The sequence below is a fragment of the Bos mutus genome, chromosome 19, assembly GCF_027580195.1.
Source record: "Bos mutus isolate GX-2022 chromosome 19, NWIPB_WYAK_1.1, whole genome shotgun sequence".
Taxonomy (NCBI): domain Eukaryota; kingdom Metazoa; phylum Chordata; class Mammalia; order Artiodactyla; family Bovidae; genus Bos; species Bos mutus.
Window position 1 is genome coordinate 39,332,631 of NC_091635.1, and position 17,610 is coordinate 39,350,240.

Below are 17,610 nucleotides of genomic sequence, written 5' to 3' on the forward strand. Positions count from 1 at the left end.
CTACTCCGAACAACCTTGGATAAGAACAGGCCCCCTTAAGACAATAGAGTTCCACATATATGCCTAATATACTTACTCTTTTCTTGGGTTAGTGCAGCAGCTCACTAATCTGACTGCTGCCCCTTCTCACCTCATCAAAGGTGATCTGTTCCTGGAAAGTGCTGGTCTCGTTCTTTTTCCAAACCTTGCCTTCTCTAACTCCCTTACCCTACAGCTACTCCATTTCTTCTAAGGGATTCTTGCTCATGGTAGTAGATATAATGGATCATCTGAGTTCCAGTCCATGTTAGTTCGCTGATTCCTAAAATGTCAATGTTCACTCTTGCCATCTCCTGTTTGATCACTTCCAGTTTGCCTTGATTCATGGACCTAACATTCCAGGTTCCTATGCAATATTGCTCTTTACATTATCAGACTTTATTTCCATCACCAGTCACATCCACAACTGGGTATATTGTTACCCTACTTATTTAACTTGATGCAGAGTACATCATGCGAAATGCTGGGCTGGATAAAGCACAAGCTGGAATCAAGATTGCTGGGAGAAATATCAATAACCTCAGATATGCAGATGACACCACCTTTATGACAGAAAGCAAAGAAGAACTAACGAACCTCTTGATGAAAGTGAAAGAGGAGAGTGAAAAAGTTGGCTTAAAACTCAACATTCAGAAAACTAAGATCACAGCATCCAGTTCCATCACTTCATGGCAAACAGATGGGGAAACAATGGAAACAGTGAGAGACTTTATTTCCTTGGGCTCCAAAATCACTGCAGATGGTGACTTCAGCCATGAAGTTAAAAGATGCTTGCTCCTTGGAAGAAAAGCTATGACCAACCTAGACAGCACATTCAAAAGCAGAGACATTATTTTGCCAACAAAGGTCCGTCTAGTCAAAGCTATGGTTTTTTCAGTAGTCATGTATGAATGTGAAAGTTGGACCATAAAGAAAGCTGAGCACCAAAGAATTGATGCTTTTGAACTGTGGTGTTGGAGAAGACTCTTGAGAGTCCCTTGTACTGCAAGGAGATCCAACTAGTCAATCCTAAAGGAAATCAGTCCTGGGTGTTCATTGGAAGGACTGATGCTGAAGCTGAAACTCCACTACTTTGGCCACCTGATGGGAAGAACTGACTCATTGGAAAAGACACCGATGCTGGGAGATGTTGAATGTGGGAGGAGAAGGGGACTATGAGGATGAGATGGTTGGATGGCATCACCAACTTGATGGACATGAGTTTGAGTAAGCTCTGTGAGTTGGTGATGGACAGGGAAGCCTGGTGTGCTGCAGTCCATGGGGTCTCAAAGAGTTGGACACGACTGAGTGAGTGAACTGAAGGGCTGAGGAGAAGGAGGTGGGAAGAAATGGGGTGTGAATGCTAGTAGGTGCATGATTTCTTTCGAGAATGTTTCAGAATTAGGTACTGGTAATTGCACAACTCTGTAAATATATTAAAAGCCATTGGATTGTATACTTTAAACAGGTGAACTTTATGGAATGCAAATTATTTCTCAATAATGCCATTTAGAAAATAGTACAGTGAGTCCCTGTGTACCCTTCACCTGCTTGAGAACTTCTTACATAGCAACAGGACATAACAGTAGGAGGACAATCGAAACTAGGAAGCGGACATTGGTACAATACCATTAACTAAAACAGATGATATTAGAATTTTAGCAGGTTTTAGAATAATGCCTGGCACACAGTGAACCTTATACAAGTGCTAAGAACTTCAGGACACTGACAGTGATGAACATAATAAAGATGATACTGGACTTTCTACTGCAGCCAGGTTGATTTGTTGGTTGCTTTCAGAACATGCCATATTTTTTTCTTTCCAAACTCTAACCTTAGCATTTACTACCACCTGGGATTCCTTTTTCCTTCCTCTTTCTTCACCTCCTCAAATCCCTTATATCACCCATCTCCAGCACATCTCTAATACTGCTCCTCTCTTCCTCTCTTCTTTGAACTACATAAACCTCCACACCAGCCTGCAATGGCCTGGACTCTCCTTTGCAAAGGTGTCACTTTCTCCTGTGAGTCCTAAATTCCCATCTAGATGAAGAAGCTGTAAGGATTACAAGTCCTCTACATCCCCCACAATAAACTTGTGTTTGAACAAACTGATCCAAGTCAGATTCAACGTTGTTATCAAAAATGGAGCAAGAGGGATGAAATGTAAAACGAAGGAAAGGAGATTGTAGGGCAATTCAAGCAGAAAGACGTAACTAAAGAGTTAAGAAGCAGTTATAGGGTATTCATTATACACTCCATAGGGTTGCCAGAGACAGAAAATAGGAATGAAGAGGGAGGGGGAGAAAATTTTCTGCAATGTAGTTCCCCACCACCTCTTTTATTTTTGACGGTTCATTGACTAACTCCTCTTTGACAACAAAGGGTTAAATACCCTGCCCCCGAATTCCTATCACAGAGCATCACAAGAGCTTGGGTTCTTGTCTACCTCAGGGCAACTTGAGCCCCTTGCGGTTGGCTTTCCCCTCTCCCCAACCCCTGATACATTAGTGAGCCTTCAATAAATGATGGCTGAATTAACGACTGAACGCATGAACAGAAGACTGACTGACTCGGAGCTAATACTGCACGTCAAGTCTAAATACAGAAGCCTAGACACAGAGTAAAGTGCAAATTCCCACGTGCATGCGTGTTCAGTCGTGTCTGACTCCTGTAGCCCGTCAGGCTTCTCTGACTATGGGATTCTCCAGGTAAGAATACTGGAGTGCGTTGCCATTTCCTCCTCCAGCGGATCTTCTCAACCGACGGATCAAACCCGTGTCTCCTGCCAATCCTGCATTGGCAGGCGGATTCTTTACCACTGAGCCACCTGGGCAGCCCCAAATTTCGACAAATTTATTAAAATTCTGGAAGCTTGGGTTTCCAGTGGCCCCAGGCGAGTCGCAAAGTTGCTTCCCCGGTAGCTCTGACAGTAAAGAATCTGCCTGCAATACAGGAGGCCGGGTTCGATCCCTGGGTCAGGAAGAGCCCCTGGAGAAGGGAATGGCAACCCACTCCAGTATTTTTGCCTGGAGAATCCCATGAACAGAAATGCCTGGCGGGTTACAGTCCGTGGAGCTTAAAAGAAGTCGACACAGCAGAGCAACTAACACTTTCACTTTCAGGCCAGTCGCAGCTGAGGCCCTAGAAACTGTTCTAAAAAAGCGGAAGGAGGGGCTTGCAGCCATTCCGACCACACCCCCTCGCGCTCAACACTTCCGTCCTTGGTCCCGCCCCTTCCTGCTCAAATTCCAACTCTATTTGGTGAGTTCGCCAAACCGTCTGAGTACTTTGGCGCCTATTGGGCCAACCGCTGAACCTGGGTTGCGTACTTCCTGGCTTTGGGAACGAGGAGCGGACGTAGGCTTGCCGCCATTGCCTTGTTGAAAAGCGGCCGCCTGTGTGAGGGGCTGTAGGGGTGCGTGGCGGACTGTAAGGGCCAGGCTGCGGGAGGCGAGGTTAGGTTGGGGCTGAGCGGCCAGTGGGGCTGAGCGGCCAGACGGACTGGGCCGGCGCACTCTGAGCGAGGCGGAACTGCAGGCGGGGGGTTTCGACGTGTTTCTGCGGCCTCTCTTGAGGGCCTGGGCCTGGGCCCTGTTCGTTAATTTTTTTTCTTCTGCTGCTTCCCAGATTCTCCGGGCATGGCCGGAGTATTTCCTTACCGAGGGCCGGGTAACCCGGTGCCTGGCCCTTTAGCCCCGCTGCCAGACTACATGTCGGAGGAGAAGCTGCAGGAGAAAGGTGAAGAAAGCGGGTGGTAGAGGCGCCTGGGGGCGGGTGTGCCAGTGTGCGCGTGCGCGCAGCGGGTTTGACCCCTTCCCCTGTTTTGTTAGGTGTCAAAACATTAGGTGTTAGTGCACTTATTAGCCCCTATTAATTTTTTCATCTAATCGAGTCTCTGAAACCATCCTTTTTTTTTAAGTGCCTATTACTTGTAGGCATTGATCCAGACAATGGGAATGCAATAGTGATGCAGACAAAACCCCATTCCCTTACAGGGTTTAAATTGCAAAGAGACATAGTTAAAAAAAAAAAAAAAGGCTTCATTAGTTGTACCAAAAATACTAGGCAATGATAAATGGCTGGCAAAAATTTTAAAAAGTAAAGCAGAGCAAGTTGACAAGAGAATTGGCAGGGAGTGTTCCTTCTGGATGCCCACCCTCTGTCATGCATCCTGACGAAAACTCAGTTTAGGGTGAGAGGTGGGGAGAGATGAAGCAAATGACGTGCAGGTCTTTAAACTGAGGTGTCTTTGCAGCCCGGAAATGGCAACAATTGCAGGCCAAGCGCTATGCCGAAAAGCGGAAGTTTGGATTTGTGGATGCGCAGAAGGAAGACATGCCTCCAGAACATGTCAGGAAGATCATCCGAGACCATGGAGACATGACCAACAGGAAGTTTCGGCATGATAAAAGGGTGTACTTGGGGTAAGACCATCCTGGAATTATTTCATTTGGCATTTGGTCCCTTTTCCTTCTCCCTGTCTCTTATGTTTCAGTCCTGGAGAGCTGCTGTCATTTTGGGACTTTTAATGTTCTCAGACAGCTCATCTGGGTGGTTATCCATTTTAAATAAAGGTCATTTGTGTCATTTGTTGTTCAGTTCAGTCACTCAGTCGTGACCCCATGGACTGCAGCACACCAGGCTTCCCTGTCCATCACCAACTTTCAGAGATTGCTCAAACTCAAGTCCATCGAGTCGGTGATGCCATCCAACCATCTCATCCTCTGTCATCCCTTTCTTCTTCTGCCATCAATTTTTTTTAGCATCAGGGTCTTTTCTAATGAGTCCGTTCTTCACATCAGGTGACCACAGTACTGGAGTTTCAGCTTCAGCACCAATGAATATTCAGGACTGATTTCCTTTAGGATTGACTAGTTGGATCTCCTTGCAGTCCAAGGGACTCTCAAGAGTCTTCTCCAACACCACAGTTCAAAAGCATCAATTCTTCAGTGCTCAGCTTTCTTTATGGTCCAACTCTCACATCCATACATGACTACTGGAAAAACCATAGCTTTGACTAGATGGACCTTTGTTGGCAAAGTAATGTCTCTGCTTTTGAATATGCTGTCTAGGTTGGTCATAGCTTTTCTTCCAAGGAGCAAGCATCTTTTAATTTCATGGCTGCAGTCACCATCTGCAGTGATTTTGGAGCCCAAGAAAATAAAATCTCTCACTGTTTCCATTCTTTCCTTGTCTATTTACCATGAAGTGATGGGACTGGATGTCGTAATCTTAGTTTTCTGAATGTTGAGTTTTAAGCCAACTTTTTCACTCTCCTGTTTTACTTTCATCAAGAGGCTTATTAGTTCTTCTTTGTTTTCTGCCATAAGGGTGGTATCATCTGCATATCTGAGGTTATTGATATTTCTCCTGGCAATGTTGATTGTATTTGTTGTTAAATTCCACATATAGGGATGTCATACAATATTTCTCCTTTGTCTGACTTCACTCAGTGTGATAATCTCTAGGTCCATCTGTATTGCTATAAATGCATTATTTCCTTTTTTATAGCTGAGTGATATTCCATTGTACTAATGTATATGTACATTATGATGTACATATCATATTGAAATATGATACATACATAGCATACTGAAAGATGATGCTGTGAAAGTGCTGCACTCAATAAGCCAGCAAATTTGGAAAACTCAGCAGTGGCCACAGGACTGTAAAAGGTCAGTTTTTATTCCAATCCCAAAGAAAGGCAATGCCAAAGAATGCTCAAACCACCACACAATTGCACTCATCTCACACGCTAGTAAAGTAATGCTCAAAATTCTCCAAGCCAGACTTCAGCAATGTGTGAACCATGAAATTCCAGATGTTCAAGCTGGTTTTAGAAAAGGCAGAGGAACCAGAGATCAAATTGCCAACATCCACTGGATCATCGAAAAAGCAAGCGAGTTCCAGAAAAATATCTATTTCTGTTTTATTGACTATGCCAAAGCCTTTGACTGTGTGGATCACCACAAACTGGAAAATTCTGAAAGAGATGGGCATACCAGACCATCTGACCTGCCTCTTGAGAAACCTATATGCAGGTCAGGAAGCAACAGTTAGAATTAGACATGGAACAACAGACTGGTTCCAAATAGGAAAAGGAGTACGTCAAGCCTGTATATTGTCACCCTGCTTATTTAACTTCTATGCAGAGTACATCATGAGAAACGCTGGGCTGGAAGAAGCCCAAGCTGGAATCAGGATTGCCGGGAGAAATATCAATAACCTCAGATATGCAGATGACACTACCCTTATGGCAGAAAGTGAAGAGGAACTCAAAAGCCTCTTAATGAAAGTGAAAGAGGATAGTGAAAAAGTTGGCTTAAAGCTCAACATTCAGAAAACAAAGATCATGGCATCCGGTCCCATCACTTCATGGGAAATAGATGGGGAAACAGCATCAGACTTTATTTTTTTGGGCTCCAAAATCACTGCAGATGGTGACTGCAGCCATGAAATTAAAAGACGCTTACTCCTTGGAAAGACAGTTATGACCAACCTAGATAGCATATTCAAAAACAGAAACATTACTTTGCCAACAAAGTTCCGTCTAGTCAAGGCTATGGGTTTTCCAGTGGTCATGTATGGATGTGAGAGTTGGACTGTGAAGAAAGCTGAGCGCTGAAGAATTGATGCTTTTGAACTGTGGTGTTGGAGAAGACTCTTGAGAGTCCCTTGGACTGCAAGGAGAGCCAACCAGTCCGTTATAAAGGAGATCAGTCCTGGGTGTTCTTTGGAAGGAATGATGCTAAAGCTGAAACTCCTGTACTTTGGGCACCTGATGTGAAGAGCTGACTCATTGGAATGAAGAGCTGACTCATTGGAAAAGACTCTGATGCTGGGAGGGATTGGGGGCAGGAGGAGAAGGGGACGACAGAGGATGAGATGGCTGGATGGCATCACCGACTCAATGGAAGTGAGTTTGAGTGAATTTCGGGAGTTGGTGATGGATAGGGAGGCCTACTGCTGCTGCTGCTAAGTCGCGTCAGTCGTGTCCGACTCTGTTCCACCCCATAGACGGCAGTCCACCAGGCTCCCCTGTCCCTGGGATTCTCCAGGCAAGAACACTGGAGTGGGTTGCCATTTCCTTCTCCAATGCATGAAAGTGAAAAGTGAAAGTGAAGTCACTCAGTCGTCAACTCCTAGCCACCCCATGGACTGCAGCCTACCAGGCTCCTCTGTCCATGGGATTTTCCAGGCAAGAGTACTGGAGTGGGGTGCCATTGCCTTCTCTGAGGCCTGGCGTGCTGCAATTCATGGGGTCGCAAAGAGTCGGACACGATTGAGCGACTGAACTGGACAGAATGTATATGTACTGTATCTTTTTTATCCATTCATCTGTTGATCTGCATTCAGGTTTTCATGTTCTGGCTGTTGTAAGTAGTACTGCAGTGAACATTGGAGTTCATGTTTGTTTTCAAATTATGGTTTTCTCTGTATATATACCCAGGAGTAGGATTGCTGGCTCATATGGTAGCTCTGTTTTTTAGTTATTTAAGGAACCTCCATATTGTTCTCCTTAGTGACTGTAACAATTATGTTACTACCAACAATGTAAGATGTTCTCAGTTATGTTCTTTGTTGTTATGTTTCTTTTCCCTGATCTGGGCCTGGAGTTTTTAATTTGTCCTGTTGGTATTATGATAAGACATCTTTATCTTTGAGTGAATTAAAGCCCCGAGCAGGACACCTGTACATTCTTGTTGCCTGTAATTCCTAAGTGGCAAGAGTCTTCAGGTTTGAGGGTAGTTCCGTCCTGAGGTCTTTGTGTCCTTTTGTTTTCCCAAGGTGGGTGAGTACAGGTATAAATACCTTAGCAGATCCTTTTTTCATTTTTACACAAAAGTGTTAGCCATTTAATGAACTAGTCCAAGACAGCAATGGAAGTTGTATTTATTTCAAAAGTATTTGAGAACTGTGCTAGGTGCCAGGGATATAGCAATGATCAGGAAGGAACAGTCTTTCTGGAGCTTATTGCCTACTGACATAACAGACAAATGATTAAAATAAAGTGTGAATATTTTCTTATTTAGGCTCAGACAGTAAAGCGTCTGCCTACAGTGCGGAAGACCTGGGTTTGATCCCTGGGTCAGGAAGATCCTCTGGAGAAGGAAATGGCAACCCACTCCAGTACCCTTGCCTGGAAAATCCCATGGACAGAGGAGCGTAGTAGGCTACAGTCCATGGGATCGCAAACAGTTGCACACAACTGAGCGACTTCACTTCACAGAGAGAATAGAATGTGAGATAGCCTAAAAGCTGTTTTTAGGGAGATAGCTGGTGATTTAGAGGGACTGAAACCCAGTGTTGTGGGACAGTGATGTTTAAGAAAAAGAAGTGGCACTGTTGGAGGTGGGGAGGCAGAGTTCCTGGTCACAGAGGGCCTGGGTACTATATTTAGGAGTTAGACTGTAAGGCGGGTTTTCTGTGGAATGTGATACCTTGTTACTTCTCTGCATGGCTTAGGTAGCAGAACACCTTGTCATTTCTAATCATCTCTCTTCCTGTTGTTACAGGGCCCTCAAGTACATGCCGCATGCAGTCCTCAAGCTCCTGGAGAACATGCCTATGCCTTGGGAGCAGATTCGGGATGTGCCTGTGCTGTACCACATCACCGGAGCCATTTCCTTTGTCAATGAGATCCCCTGGGTCATTGAACCTGTCTACATCTCCCAGTGGGGGTGAGAGGGACTGGAATGTGGGGTGTGGTGGTGGCGGTTGAGGGGACATTATGCAGAAACTGTTGCGTGACATTGTCGACTTCCAGGTCAATGTGGATTATGATGCGTCGGGAAAAAAGAGACAGGAGGCATTTCAAGAGGATGCGTTTCCCCCCTTTTGATGATGAGGAGCCACCTTTGGATTATGCTGACAATATTCTAGATGTTGAGCCACTGGAAGCCATTCAGCTAGAGCTGGACCCTGAGGAGGATGCCCCTGTGTTGGACTGGTTCTATGACCACCAGCCATTAAGGGATAGCCGGAAGTGAGTGATAGTTGGAGTTACCACTCCTGTGAGGGTTTGGAACTCCAGAGGGGGTCCTGGGAGACCAGTAGGTAGCATGCCCTGGCTAGCTGGTGCACCTACTTGAACTTATATGGGCCTCTCTTTTTTCCCTAGGTATGTAAATGGTTCCACTTACCAGCGCTGGCAGTTCACATTGCCTATGATGTCCACTCTCTACCGCCTGGCCAATCAGCTCTTGACAGACTTGGTTGATGACAATTACTTCTATCTGTTTGATCTGAAGGCCTTTTTTACATCCAAGGCACTTAATATGGCCATTCCTGGAGGCCCCAAATTTGAGCCTCTTGTCCGAGACATCAACCTACAGTAAGTTGGAGAGAGTAGAGTGTTTTTAAATTAAATAAATTTGAAATGTATTTTTTAATTGAAGAATTGCTTTACAGAATTTTGTTGGTTTCTGCCCAACATCAACATGAAGCAGCCATTGTAAAATCTAATCTTGATCCTTTAGATCCCATTATAGTTTCCAGACTGCCCAACTCCGCTGCTCACCCTTGATTCTGTGCCCTAGGGATGAAGACTGGAATGAATTCAATGACATCAACAAGATCATCATCCGGCAGCCTATCCGCACCGAGTACAAGATTGCGTTTCCTTACCTGTACAACAACCTGCCGCACCATGTCCACCTCACCTGGTGAGAGAGCTGGAGCCCAGCTGGGCGAGAGGGGTGGCTGGCGTTTGGGGTGGGCCGGGAGGAGCGCCTTGGCTGACTCTCGTTTCATTTCAGGTACCACACTCCTAATGTTGTGTTCATCAAAACTGAGGATCCTGATTTGCCAGCTTTCTACTTTGATCCTTTGATCAACCCAATTTCCCATAGACACTCTGTCAAGGTGAGAGGAAGGGACATTCTCAGCTCTTCAAGATAAATTTCCTGACTGGGCAGAAGCATGACTAGATAAAAGTTCACCTAGAGGGAGACATGATTTCCATCCTTAAGTGTTCCCCTCGAGCTGTAAGAGGGCAACTGTCGTGTGAGAGTTTGGCACTTGGCTCAAACCAAGTTATTCACATTATCTTGGTTTCTGTGATTACCCATCTGGGCTTTATTGTTTCTCGTCTGGGACTCTAATCTTATTCTGGTCTGTTTCCAGAAAAATTTTTTATTTTTCAAAATATTTTATTATTTATTTGGCTGCACCAGGCCTTAGTTGTGGCATGCGGGGTCTAGTTCTCTGGTCAGGGATCACACCTGTGTCCCTTGCATTGGAAGTGCAAAGTCTTATCCACTGGAGAAGTCTCTCCAGTGTGTTTTTAAATCCTTTTTTTTGAGCTGTAATTCACTACACACAATTCACCCATTTAAAGTGTATGATTCGGTGGTTTTAGTTTATTCACAGAGCTATGTAACCATCACCACAGTTATTAGGACATTCTCCTTTCCTCAGAGAGAAACCCTGCACCCATGGTAGTCACTGTCTATTTCTCTTGAATTTTCCATGTCTAGGCAATTGCTAATCTGCTTTCTGTCTCTATAGATTTGCCTGTTTTGGACATGTCATATAAATAGTGTTGTACAGTATGTAGTCTTTTGTGGCTGGCTTCTTACACTTGGCACAGTGTTTTTGGTGTTGATTCACGTTCCGTCATGTTCTTAACATAAACAGATCTCCTTCCCCAGGCCCAGTTTTTGGAGCTTGGACAGGAGGTGGTTGCACGTTTACCTCTCCCTGTGTTGGGGGCTCCTCTGGGAGGCCTTTGGCGGAGAGCCAGTTGGGGTGAGAGGAGTGCTGCTCACTCGCCCAGTTGGCCCTGCCCTGTTCTCTGCTCCCTTGGCCTCCTTTGCCCTCGTTCTTCAGGGCTTCTCTTGTCAGGCAGCCCAGTTGCCATAGCAGATGGAGCCACTGTGTTTGGCCCCAGAGAGTTTCTCTCTCATCCCAGGTCTCTGCCCAGTTCAGCAGGAGCTAAACCCATGGGGGTTCTTCTTTCAGAGCCAGGAACCATTGCCAGATGACGATGAGGAGTTTGAGCTCCCAGAATTTGTGGAGCCCTTTCTGAAGGACACACCCCTCTACACAGACAATACAGCCAATGGCATCGCCCTGCTCTGGGCCCCCCGGCCCTTCAACCTACGCTCTGGTCGCACTCGCCGGGCCCTAGACATCCCCCTTGTCAAGAACTGGTAAGGCTTCTACCTGGGGAGAGTAGCAGATATATAGGATTAAAGACTCCAGCTGGGTGGGCATATAGCCTTTAGCAGGGCAGCTGGAGGGAGAGGTGGGCCAAGCTCTAATGTGTGTGTTTTTTCAGGTATCGGGAGCATTGTCCTGCTGGGCAGCCTGTGAAAGTGAGGGTCTCCTACCAGAAGCTGCTTAAGTACTATGTGCTCAATGCCCTGAAGCACCGGCCCCCGAAAGCCCAAAAGAAGAGGTGAGGTGCCCTGGGGCCCCTGCTCAGCCTTCTTCTGTTCCAGAGATGATCAGGAGATTCACTCTCACTCCTTATTCCCATCCCAGGTATCTATTCCGATCCTTCAAAGCCACCAAATTCTTCCAGTCTACCAAGCTGGATTGGGTGGAGGTGGGGCTACAGGTTTGCCGCCAGGGCTACAACATGCTCAACCTTCTCATTCACCGAAAGAACCTCAACTATCTGCACCTGGATTACAACTTCAACCTTAAACCTGTTAAGACGCTCACCACCAAGGTACTTGCATTGGACCTTAAGGGGGTCCTGGGCTGAGAGACGGGCTGGTTTTGCCCTGGCCTCTTGGGATGGTGTGTATCCAGTCCAGAGCATTGCTGACTAATGTTGTTTCTATCCTTGGCATTTTTTCCAGGAAAGGAAGAAATCTCGTTTTGGAAATGCTTTCCATCTGTGTCGAGAAGTTCTGCGTCTAACTAAGCTGGTGGTGGACAGTCATGTGCAGTATCGGTTGGGCAATGTGGATGCCTTCCAGGTGAGGCTAGGAATCCCCAGTCCCTGCCCCTTGTAGGGAAGCTGGGTGAAGCTTGGGCTGATCATGGAGCTGGCTCTAGCTTGAAGCCTACTGGGGCCACTGTGTTGCAGCTGGCAGATGGGTTGCAGTATATCTTCGCCCACGTGGGGCAGCTGACGGGCATGTACCGCTACAAATACAAGCTGATGCGGCAGATTCGTATGTGCAAGGACCTGAAGCACCTTATCTATTATCGCTTTAACACGGTAGGACCCTGCCCTTGTGCATTCATATTCTCAGATCCATCTTAATTTTACATCGATCAGGGCTCTTTCCAAGGGCCTATTTGGAGAGAGGCTCTGAGTGTTATTACTGCTGTCCTGTAGATCTCAACACTTCTCCCCAGAGCCCACCTTTAGTTCTAAATAGAAAATCTCAGTTGCTGGTTTCCTCATTTACTCCATTTTAAATATTGAGATCTTAAAAGAGTTTTCTCTTTTTCCCCCCTTTATTGCCATACCTGTGCCCTTTGCTCCACCTCTGCCCAGTGTTCTGTTGTTGTCTGAATGAATTACTAACTTGTGTTCTTGACTTTTGCTTGGGATCCTAGGGTCCTGTAGGGAAGGGCCCTGGCTGTGGTTTCTGGGCTGCTGGCTGGCGGGTCTGGCTGTTTTTCATGCGTGGAATCACCCCTTTGCTGGAGCGATGGCTGGGCAACCTCCTGGCCCGGCAGTTTGAAGGTGAGTGGTTTTCTCCATGTCTGACTTCTCCCATTCAAGAATAGGCCACGTGTGCTCCTGATCCTTCCCTTGTCCTTGTTTGAGATTGAGCATCCCTTCCTGTTGGATCACCTCTAAGGCCCAGTACCTAAGGAGTCTGACCTAGTATTCTCTTTTCTTGGGCTTCATTGTGGGGCCTTAAGGCCAGCGAGCATCTGTAGGATGGAAATGCCTCAGAAGCATCGTTGTGAATCTTTTCAGACGTATTGTGTCTTGCATGTGCTGGGCTTTATTCATACTTGCTGATTTCACTGTAACCATGGTTGTCAACGGATATGAAAGTAGAGACTTTAGTAGGAACAACAAATCTTGCTTTTAACCACTTTCACTTCTAGGCCGACACTCAAAGGGGGTGGCCAAGACGGTAACAAAGCAGCGAGTGGAGTCACATTTTGACCTTGAGCTTCGGGCCGCTGTGATGCATGACATCCTGGACATGATGCCTGAGGGGATCAAGCAGAACAAGGCCCGGACGATCCTGCAGCACCTCAGTGAGGCCTGGCGCTGCTGGAAGGCCAACATTCCCTGGAAGGTGGGGAGGTCTCCCCGGCTCATAGAGGGACCTGGGTATTACCGGTCCTGGATTGCTTTAGCCCCCTGTCACTTTTTCATTGTGCCTTTTGCACTTTCAGGTCCCTGGGCTGCCAACACCGATAGAGAATATGATTCTTCGGTACGTGAAGGCCAAGGCTGACTGGTGGACCAACACCGCCCACTACAACCGAGAGCGCATCCGCCGCGGGGCCACCGTAGACAAGACTGTGTGCAAAAAGAACCTGGGCCGCCTGACTCGGCTCTACCTGAAGGCAGAGCAGGAGCGGCAGCACAACTACCTAAAGGTTGGACGGAGTAGGCTGGGCTAGGGGCGTGGGCGCGAGCAGGAGGGCAGACTGCAGGGTTGGAACCATGCCTGGCCCTGGTGGGATGAGGCTGCAGTGGGAAGCTGATTCTCATATCCACCTTGCAGGACGGTCCTTACATCACAGCGGAGGAAGCGGTGGCGGTGTATACCACTACTGTGCATTGGCTGGAAAGCCGTAGATTCTCACCCATCCCCTTCCCCCCGCTCTCCTACAAGCATGACACCAAGTTGCTGATCTTGGCTTTGGAGCGGCTCAAGGAAGCTTACAGGTGAGGGAGGAGTAGAGTCGACAGGTCCCTTTAGGGAGGTGATGGACACAGAGTGGCATCATCTTTAGAGTCCAGAGAAGGCCTTTCTGGGGATGGCTTCCTCTTGGTTTTCCCATTCACACTTTTTTAAATTTGTTTTTTGGCTGCACTGGGTCTTCATTGTTGCCCTTGGGCCTTCCCTTGTTGCAGCAAACGGGCTACTCTACTTGCAGTGTGTGGGTTTCTCATTGCGGTGGTTTCTTTTGTGGAGCATGTGCTCTGGAGCTCGGGCTCAGAAGTTAACAGTGCATGGGTTTAGTTTACCCCCACGGCATGTGAAATATTCCTGGCCAGGCCAGGGATTGAACCCATGTCCCCTGCTTTGGCAGGTGGATTCCTGATCACTGGACCACCAGGGAAGTGCCCTCATTCACCTTTTCTTCTGCCTTGTCAGTGTGAAGTCTCGATTAAACCAGTCTCAGAGGGAGGAGCTAGGTCTGATCGAGCAGGCCTATGACAACCCCCATGAGGCGCTGTCCCGCATCAAGCGACACCTCCTTACACAGAGAGCCTTTAAAGAAGTGAGTGAGATGCCCCACACGTTTTCTTTTGGCTGTGTGATTCATTCATGGCACCCAGGGTGTTTGGTGGGTTGGTGTGAGCCAGCTTCCTTGTCCCACAGGTGGGCATTGAGTTCATGGACCTCTATAGCCACCTGGTGCCAGTGTATGATGTGGAGCCACTGGAGAAGATCACTGATGCCTACCTGGACCAGTACCTGTGGTACGAAGCTGACAAGCGCCGCCTGTTCCCACCCTGGATCAAGCCTGCAGACACAGAACCACCTCCTCTGCTTGTTTACAAATGGTGCCAAGGTAAAACTTTTCTGGGGTTGCCTCTAAGGAAGGCAGATACCTTAATTTCTACCTTGAAATTCTCATCCAGATAGCATAATTAGTTTACTCTCTTGATGCCTGGTACCAAAGAAATGGTGTTGATGTTACACTGAGCAGTTTGACTCTGCTAGCAATCCAAGTGAATGAATGGAGTGGTCGTATGATCTGGATAGGAGTGTGATGGCTCTGTAGGCACTAGTCCTGAAAGGAAACTTCTGACCTGCCAGAGCTTTGTGTTTCTTCCCCCCTCAGGCATCAATAACCTGCAGGATGTGTGGGAGACAAGCGAGGGCGAGTGCAATGTCATGCTGGAGTCACGATTTGAGAAGATGTATGAGAAGATTGACTTGACCTTGCTCAATAGGCTGCTGCGTCTAATCGTTGACCACAATATAGCTGACTACATGACAGCCAAGAACAACGTCGTTATCAATTACAAGGTGTGTCTTGGGGCAGGGTGGCAAGGAATTGGGGGAAGTGGGGGGTGGTCTGGCCCACTGAGTTTGGATTTCCATGGCAGGGGGAAGGCAGAAGAGGATGGGCCCTGAAAACCCCGGGATTTGGCTGTGGTTAAGAATTGTCTTTCTGGGCTTCCCTGGTGGCTCTGTGGTAAAGAATTGTCTTTCTTTCTAGGACATGAACCATACAAATTCATACGGGATCATCAGAGGCCTGCAGTTTGCCTCTTTCATTGTACAGTACTACGGCCTGGTGATGGACTTGCTTGTGTTGGGGTTGCACCGAGCCAGTGAGATGGCCGGGCCACCTCAGATGCCAAATGATTTTCTCAGTTTCCAAGACATAGCCACCGAGGCTGCCCACCCCATCCGTCTCTTCTGCAGATACATTGATCGCATCCATATTTTCTTCAGGTGAGGGCTTGCCTGGAGTCTTATCGTGTTGAGGTCCTTGCCCAACTTCTGAAGCAGCTATTGTACCTTAGTTGACTTGCTTCTGGGTTGGCGCTCTGAAATGGGATGAAGTCCTGTGAGTAGCATGGAGATTGGGAGTGGCCTCCACCTGTGGAGCCATAGGCCTCATGAGATCCCAGTGTCCTTGGGCCTCAGCCACTCACCTTGCTCTGTAGGTTCACAGCAGATGAGGCTCGGGACCTGATCCAGCGTTACCTGACAGAGCACCCTGACCCCAACAACGAAAACATCGTTGGCTACAATAACAAGAAGTGCTGGCCCCGAGACGCCCGTATGCGCCTCATGAAGCATGATGTCAACCTGTGAGTCTAAGCTGGGGCTGTGGGAGCTGGAAGAGTGTCAGCCTGAGGGACCCAGAGGGCGATTAAAAGGAGTTGATGAGGCGGTGTCCTGGGTGGGAGGGTGTGCTTTGTCGGGACGTCATCAGTCTGGCTGGCCTTTGAAGGGAAGCTTCTTCCAAGAGACCGATGTGACCCTGTGTTCTCTGTGGGCAGAGGTCGGGCAGTGTTCTGGGACATCAAGAACCGTCTGCCACGCTCAGTGACTACAGTTCAGTGGGAGAACAGCTTCGTGTCCGTGTACAGTAAGGACAATCCCAACCTGCTGTTCAACATGTGTGGTTTTGAGTGCCGCATCCTGCCTAAGTGCCGCACCAGCTACGAGGAGTTCACCCACAAGGACGGGGTCTGGAACCTACAGAACGAGGTACAGTCTCGGGTGGGGCCGGGGGTAGGAGCAGGCCCAGCTCCATCCTCACGGGTGTGGGGCGAGAGGTGCGGCACACTTTCCATCGTCAATCAGCTGGGCCTTCCTGGGAGGCTAGGGCTTAGTGGTGGTCAGAGTTGTTTCTTGTTCCCCTGGCATTTCCAGAGGTAGTTAACCTTGAGCTTGTGATTTAGGTGACTAAAGAGCGGACAGCTCAGTGTTTCCTGCGTGTGGATGATGAGTCAATGCAGCGCTTCCACAACCGCGTGCGTCAAATTCTGATGGCCTCTGGCTCCACCACCTTCACGAAGGTACACACAGTAGTCGTGGCCTCTCTCTGGCTCATCCCTTCCACCCTTCCCTGCTTTGTTCTTTTTTCCCAGCTGTGCTCAGAGTACAGTCTCCATGCTTCATGATACTGCAGCTTGGAGTGTCAGATCAATTCATAGTGGTTTCCTGAGAATCCTTGTAGGAATTCTATAGCCTGCATCTGCGTAGTTGCAATGCTTCTAAGTTAAGGTGAGAGTAGAAGTGGGATTTTTAAATTTGGACAAAAATCACCATTTTTGTGTCTTCCCCAACCTGGCTTGTTATCCAGGTCATAAATTTAATCTTTTGACCTTTAACGTAGCATGCATGTTAAAAAGCAAGTATAACAAGCTATCTTTGTTTATTTCTTCTTTAGTTGCTTCCAAAGCCCCCCGCTCCACCCCTTTGGAAGGCAGCTGGAATTGAGAAGGAATAATCTGAAGATTACTTAACTGTGTGTGCTTACATTTTTTTCAAGGTTTAAAAAGGCGCGTTGCTCTTTCTGCTGTTTTCCCATTCTAGAAATGATGCACATGAGTGTCCTGGCTGTTGCTCTCAAGAGCATCAGTTATACCAAAAAGAAAGGGAAGTCTAGGTTCTTACCAGGTTGTGTTTCAAAGTCATTGTCCAGTTTCTAGCTGTGGTGATGAGGCAGCGTGATACTGGTGAATTTGAAATTGCTAGTGATCACAGAGCAGGCAAAACTGTGAACTTCACAGGCAGATTAAACACTGTCGTGATGTGATCAGCCCCAGATTTGCTGTGCGACTCAAAGATCTAGAAAAATGGCAGTATATTCTGCTCTTGCCCCATCAGTTTGGATTCATTGTGCTGACAACTCAGCTGGCATCGTGCACCACAAAGAAGCAAGATGTAAAAACATGTGGGGGGATAACCTGATTCTTTTTCAATGCATATAGTACATATATAGAGATAAAATGCCCCAGTG

The 17,610-nt window shown here is 47.3% G+C and overlaps 1 protein-coding gene across 2 annotated transcripts in view; it reads left to right on the forward strand.

Moving 5' to 3' along the window:
* Nucleotides 1-3,298: 3,298 nt before the first annotated feature.
* Nucleotides 3,299-17,610, forward strand: part of PRPF8 (pre-mRNA processing factor 8) — a 32,724-nt gene continuing 18,412 nt past the window's right edge. Inside the window, exons 1-24 of one of the 2 annotated variants that reach the window (XM_005888240.2) lie at nucleotides 3,299-3,436; nucleotides 3,649-3,759; nucleotides 4,277-4,445; nucleotides 8,538-8,702; nucleotides 8,789-9,007; nucleotides 9,143-9,355; nucleotides 9,561-9,686; nucleotides 9,780-9,885; nucleotides 10,984-11,174; nucleotides 11,303-11,422; nucleotides 11,509-11,698; nucleotides 11,832-11,951; nucleotides 12,062-12,196; nucleotides 12,541-12,670; nucleotides 13,045-13,241; nucleotides 13,342-13,548; nucleotides 13,677-13,840; nucleotides 14,274-14,400; nucleotides 14,502-14,694; nucleotides 14,968-15,155; nucleotides 15,349-15,587; nucleotides 15,803-15,949; nucleotides 16,142-16,352; nucleotides 16,547-16,663. In XM_005888240.2, the coding sequence (XP_005888302.1) occupies nucleotides 3,660-3,759; nucleotides 4,277-4,445; nucleotides 8,538-8,702; nucleotides 8,789-9,007; nucleotides 9,143-9,355; nucleotides 9,561-9,686; nucleotides 9,780-9,885; nucleotides 10,984-11,174; nucleotides 11,303-11,422; nucleotides 11,509-11,698; nucleotides 11,832-11,951; nucleotides 12,062-12,196; nucleotides 12,541-12,670; nucleotides 13,045-13,241; nucleotides 13,342-13,548; nucleotides 13,677-13,840; nucleotides 14,274-14,400; nucleotides 14,502-14,694; nucleotides 14,968-15,155; nucleotides 15,349-15,587; nucleotides 15,803-15,949; nucleotides 16,142-16,352; nucleotides 16,547-16,663 (3,774 nt within the window). In that variant the 5' untranslated portion in view covers nucleotides 3,299-3,436; nucleotides 3,649-3,659. Of the gene's footprint in view, nucleotides 3,437-3,505; nucleotides 3,760-4,276; nucleotides 4,446-8,537; nucleotides 8,703-8,788; nucleotides 9,008-9,142; nucleotides 9,356-9,560; nucleotides 9,687-9,779; nucleotides 9,886-10,983; nucleotides 11,175-11,302; nucleotides 11,423-11,508; nucleotides 11,699-11,831; nucleotides 11,952-12,061; nucleotides 12,197-12,540; nucleotides 12,671-13,044; nucleotides 13,242-13,341; nucleotides 13,549-13,676; nucleotides 13,841-14,273; nucleotides 14,401-14,501; nucleotides 14,695-14,967; nucleotides 15,156-15,348; nucleotides 15,588-15,802; nucleotides 15,950-16,141; nucleotides 16,353-16,546; nucleotides 16,664-17,610 lie in introns of those variants that run through there. The other variant, XM_005888241.2, reaches the window with a different exon arrangement.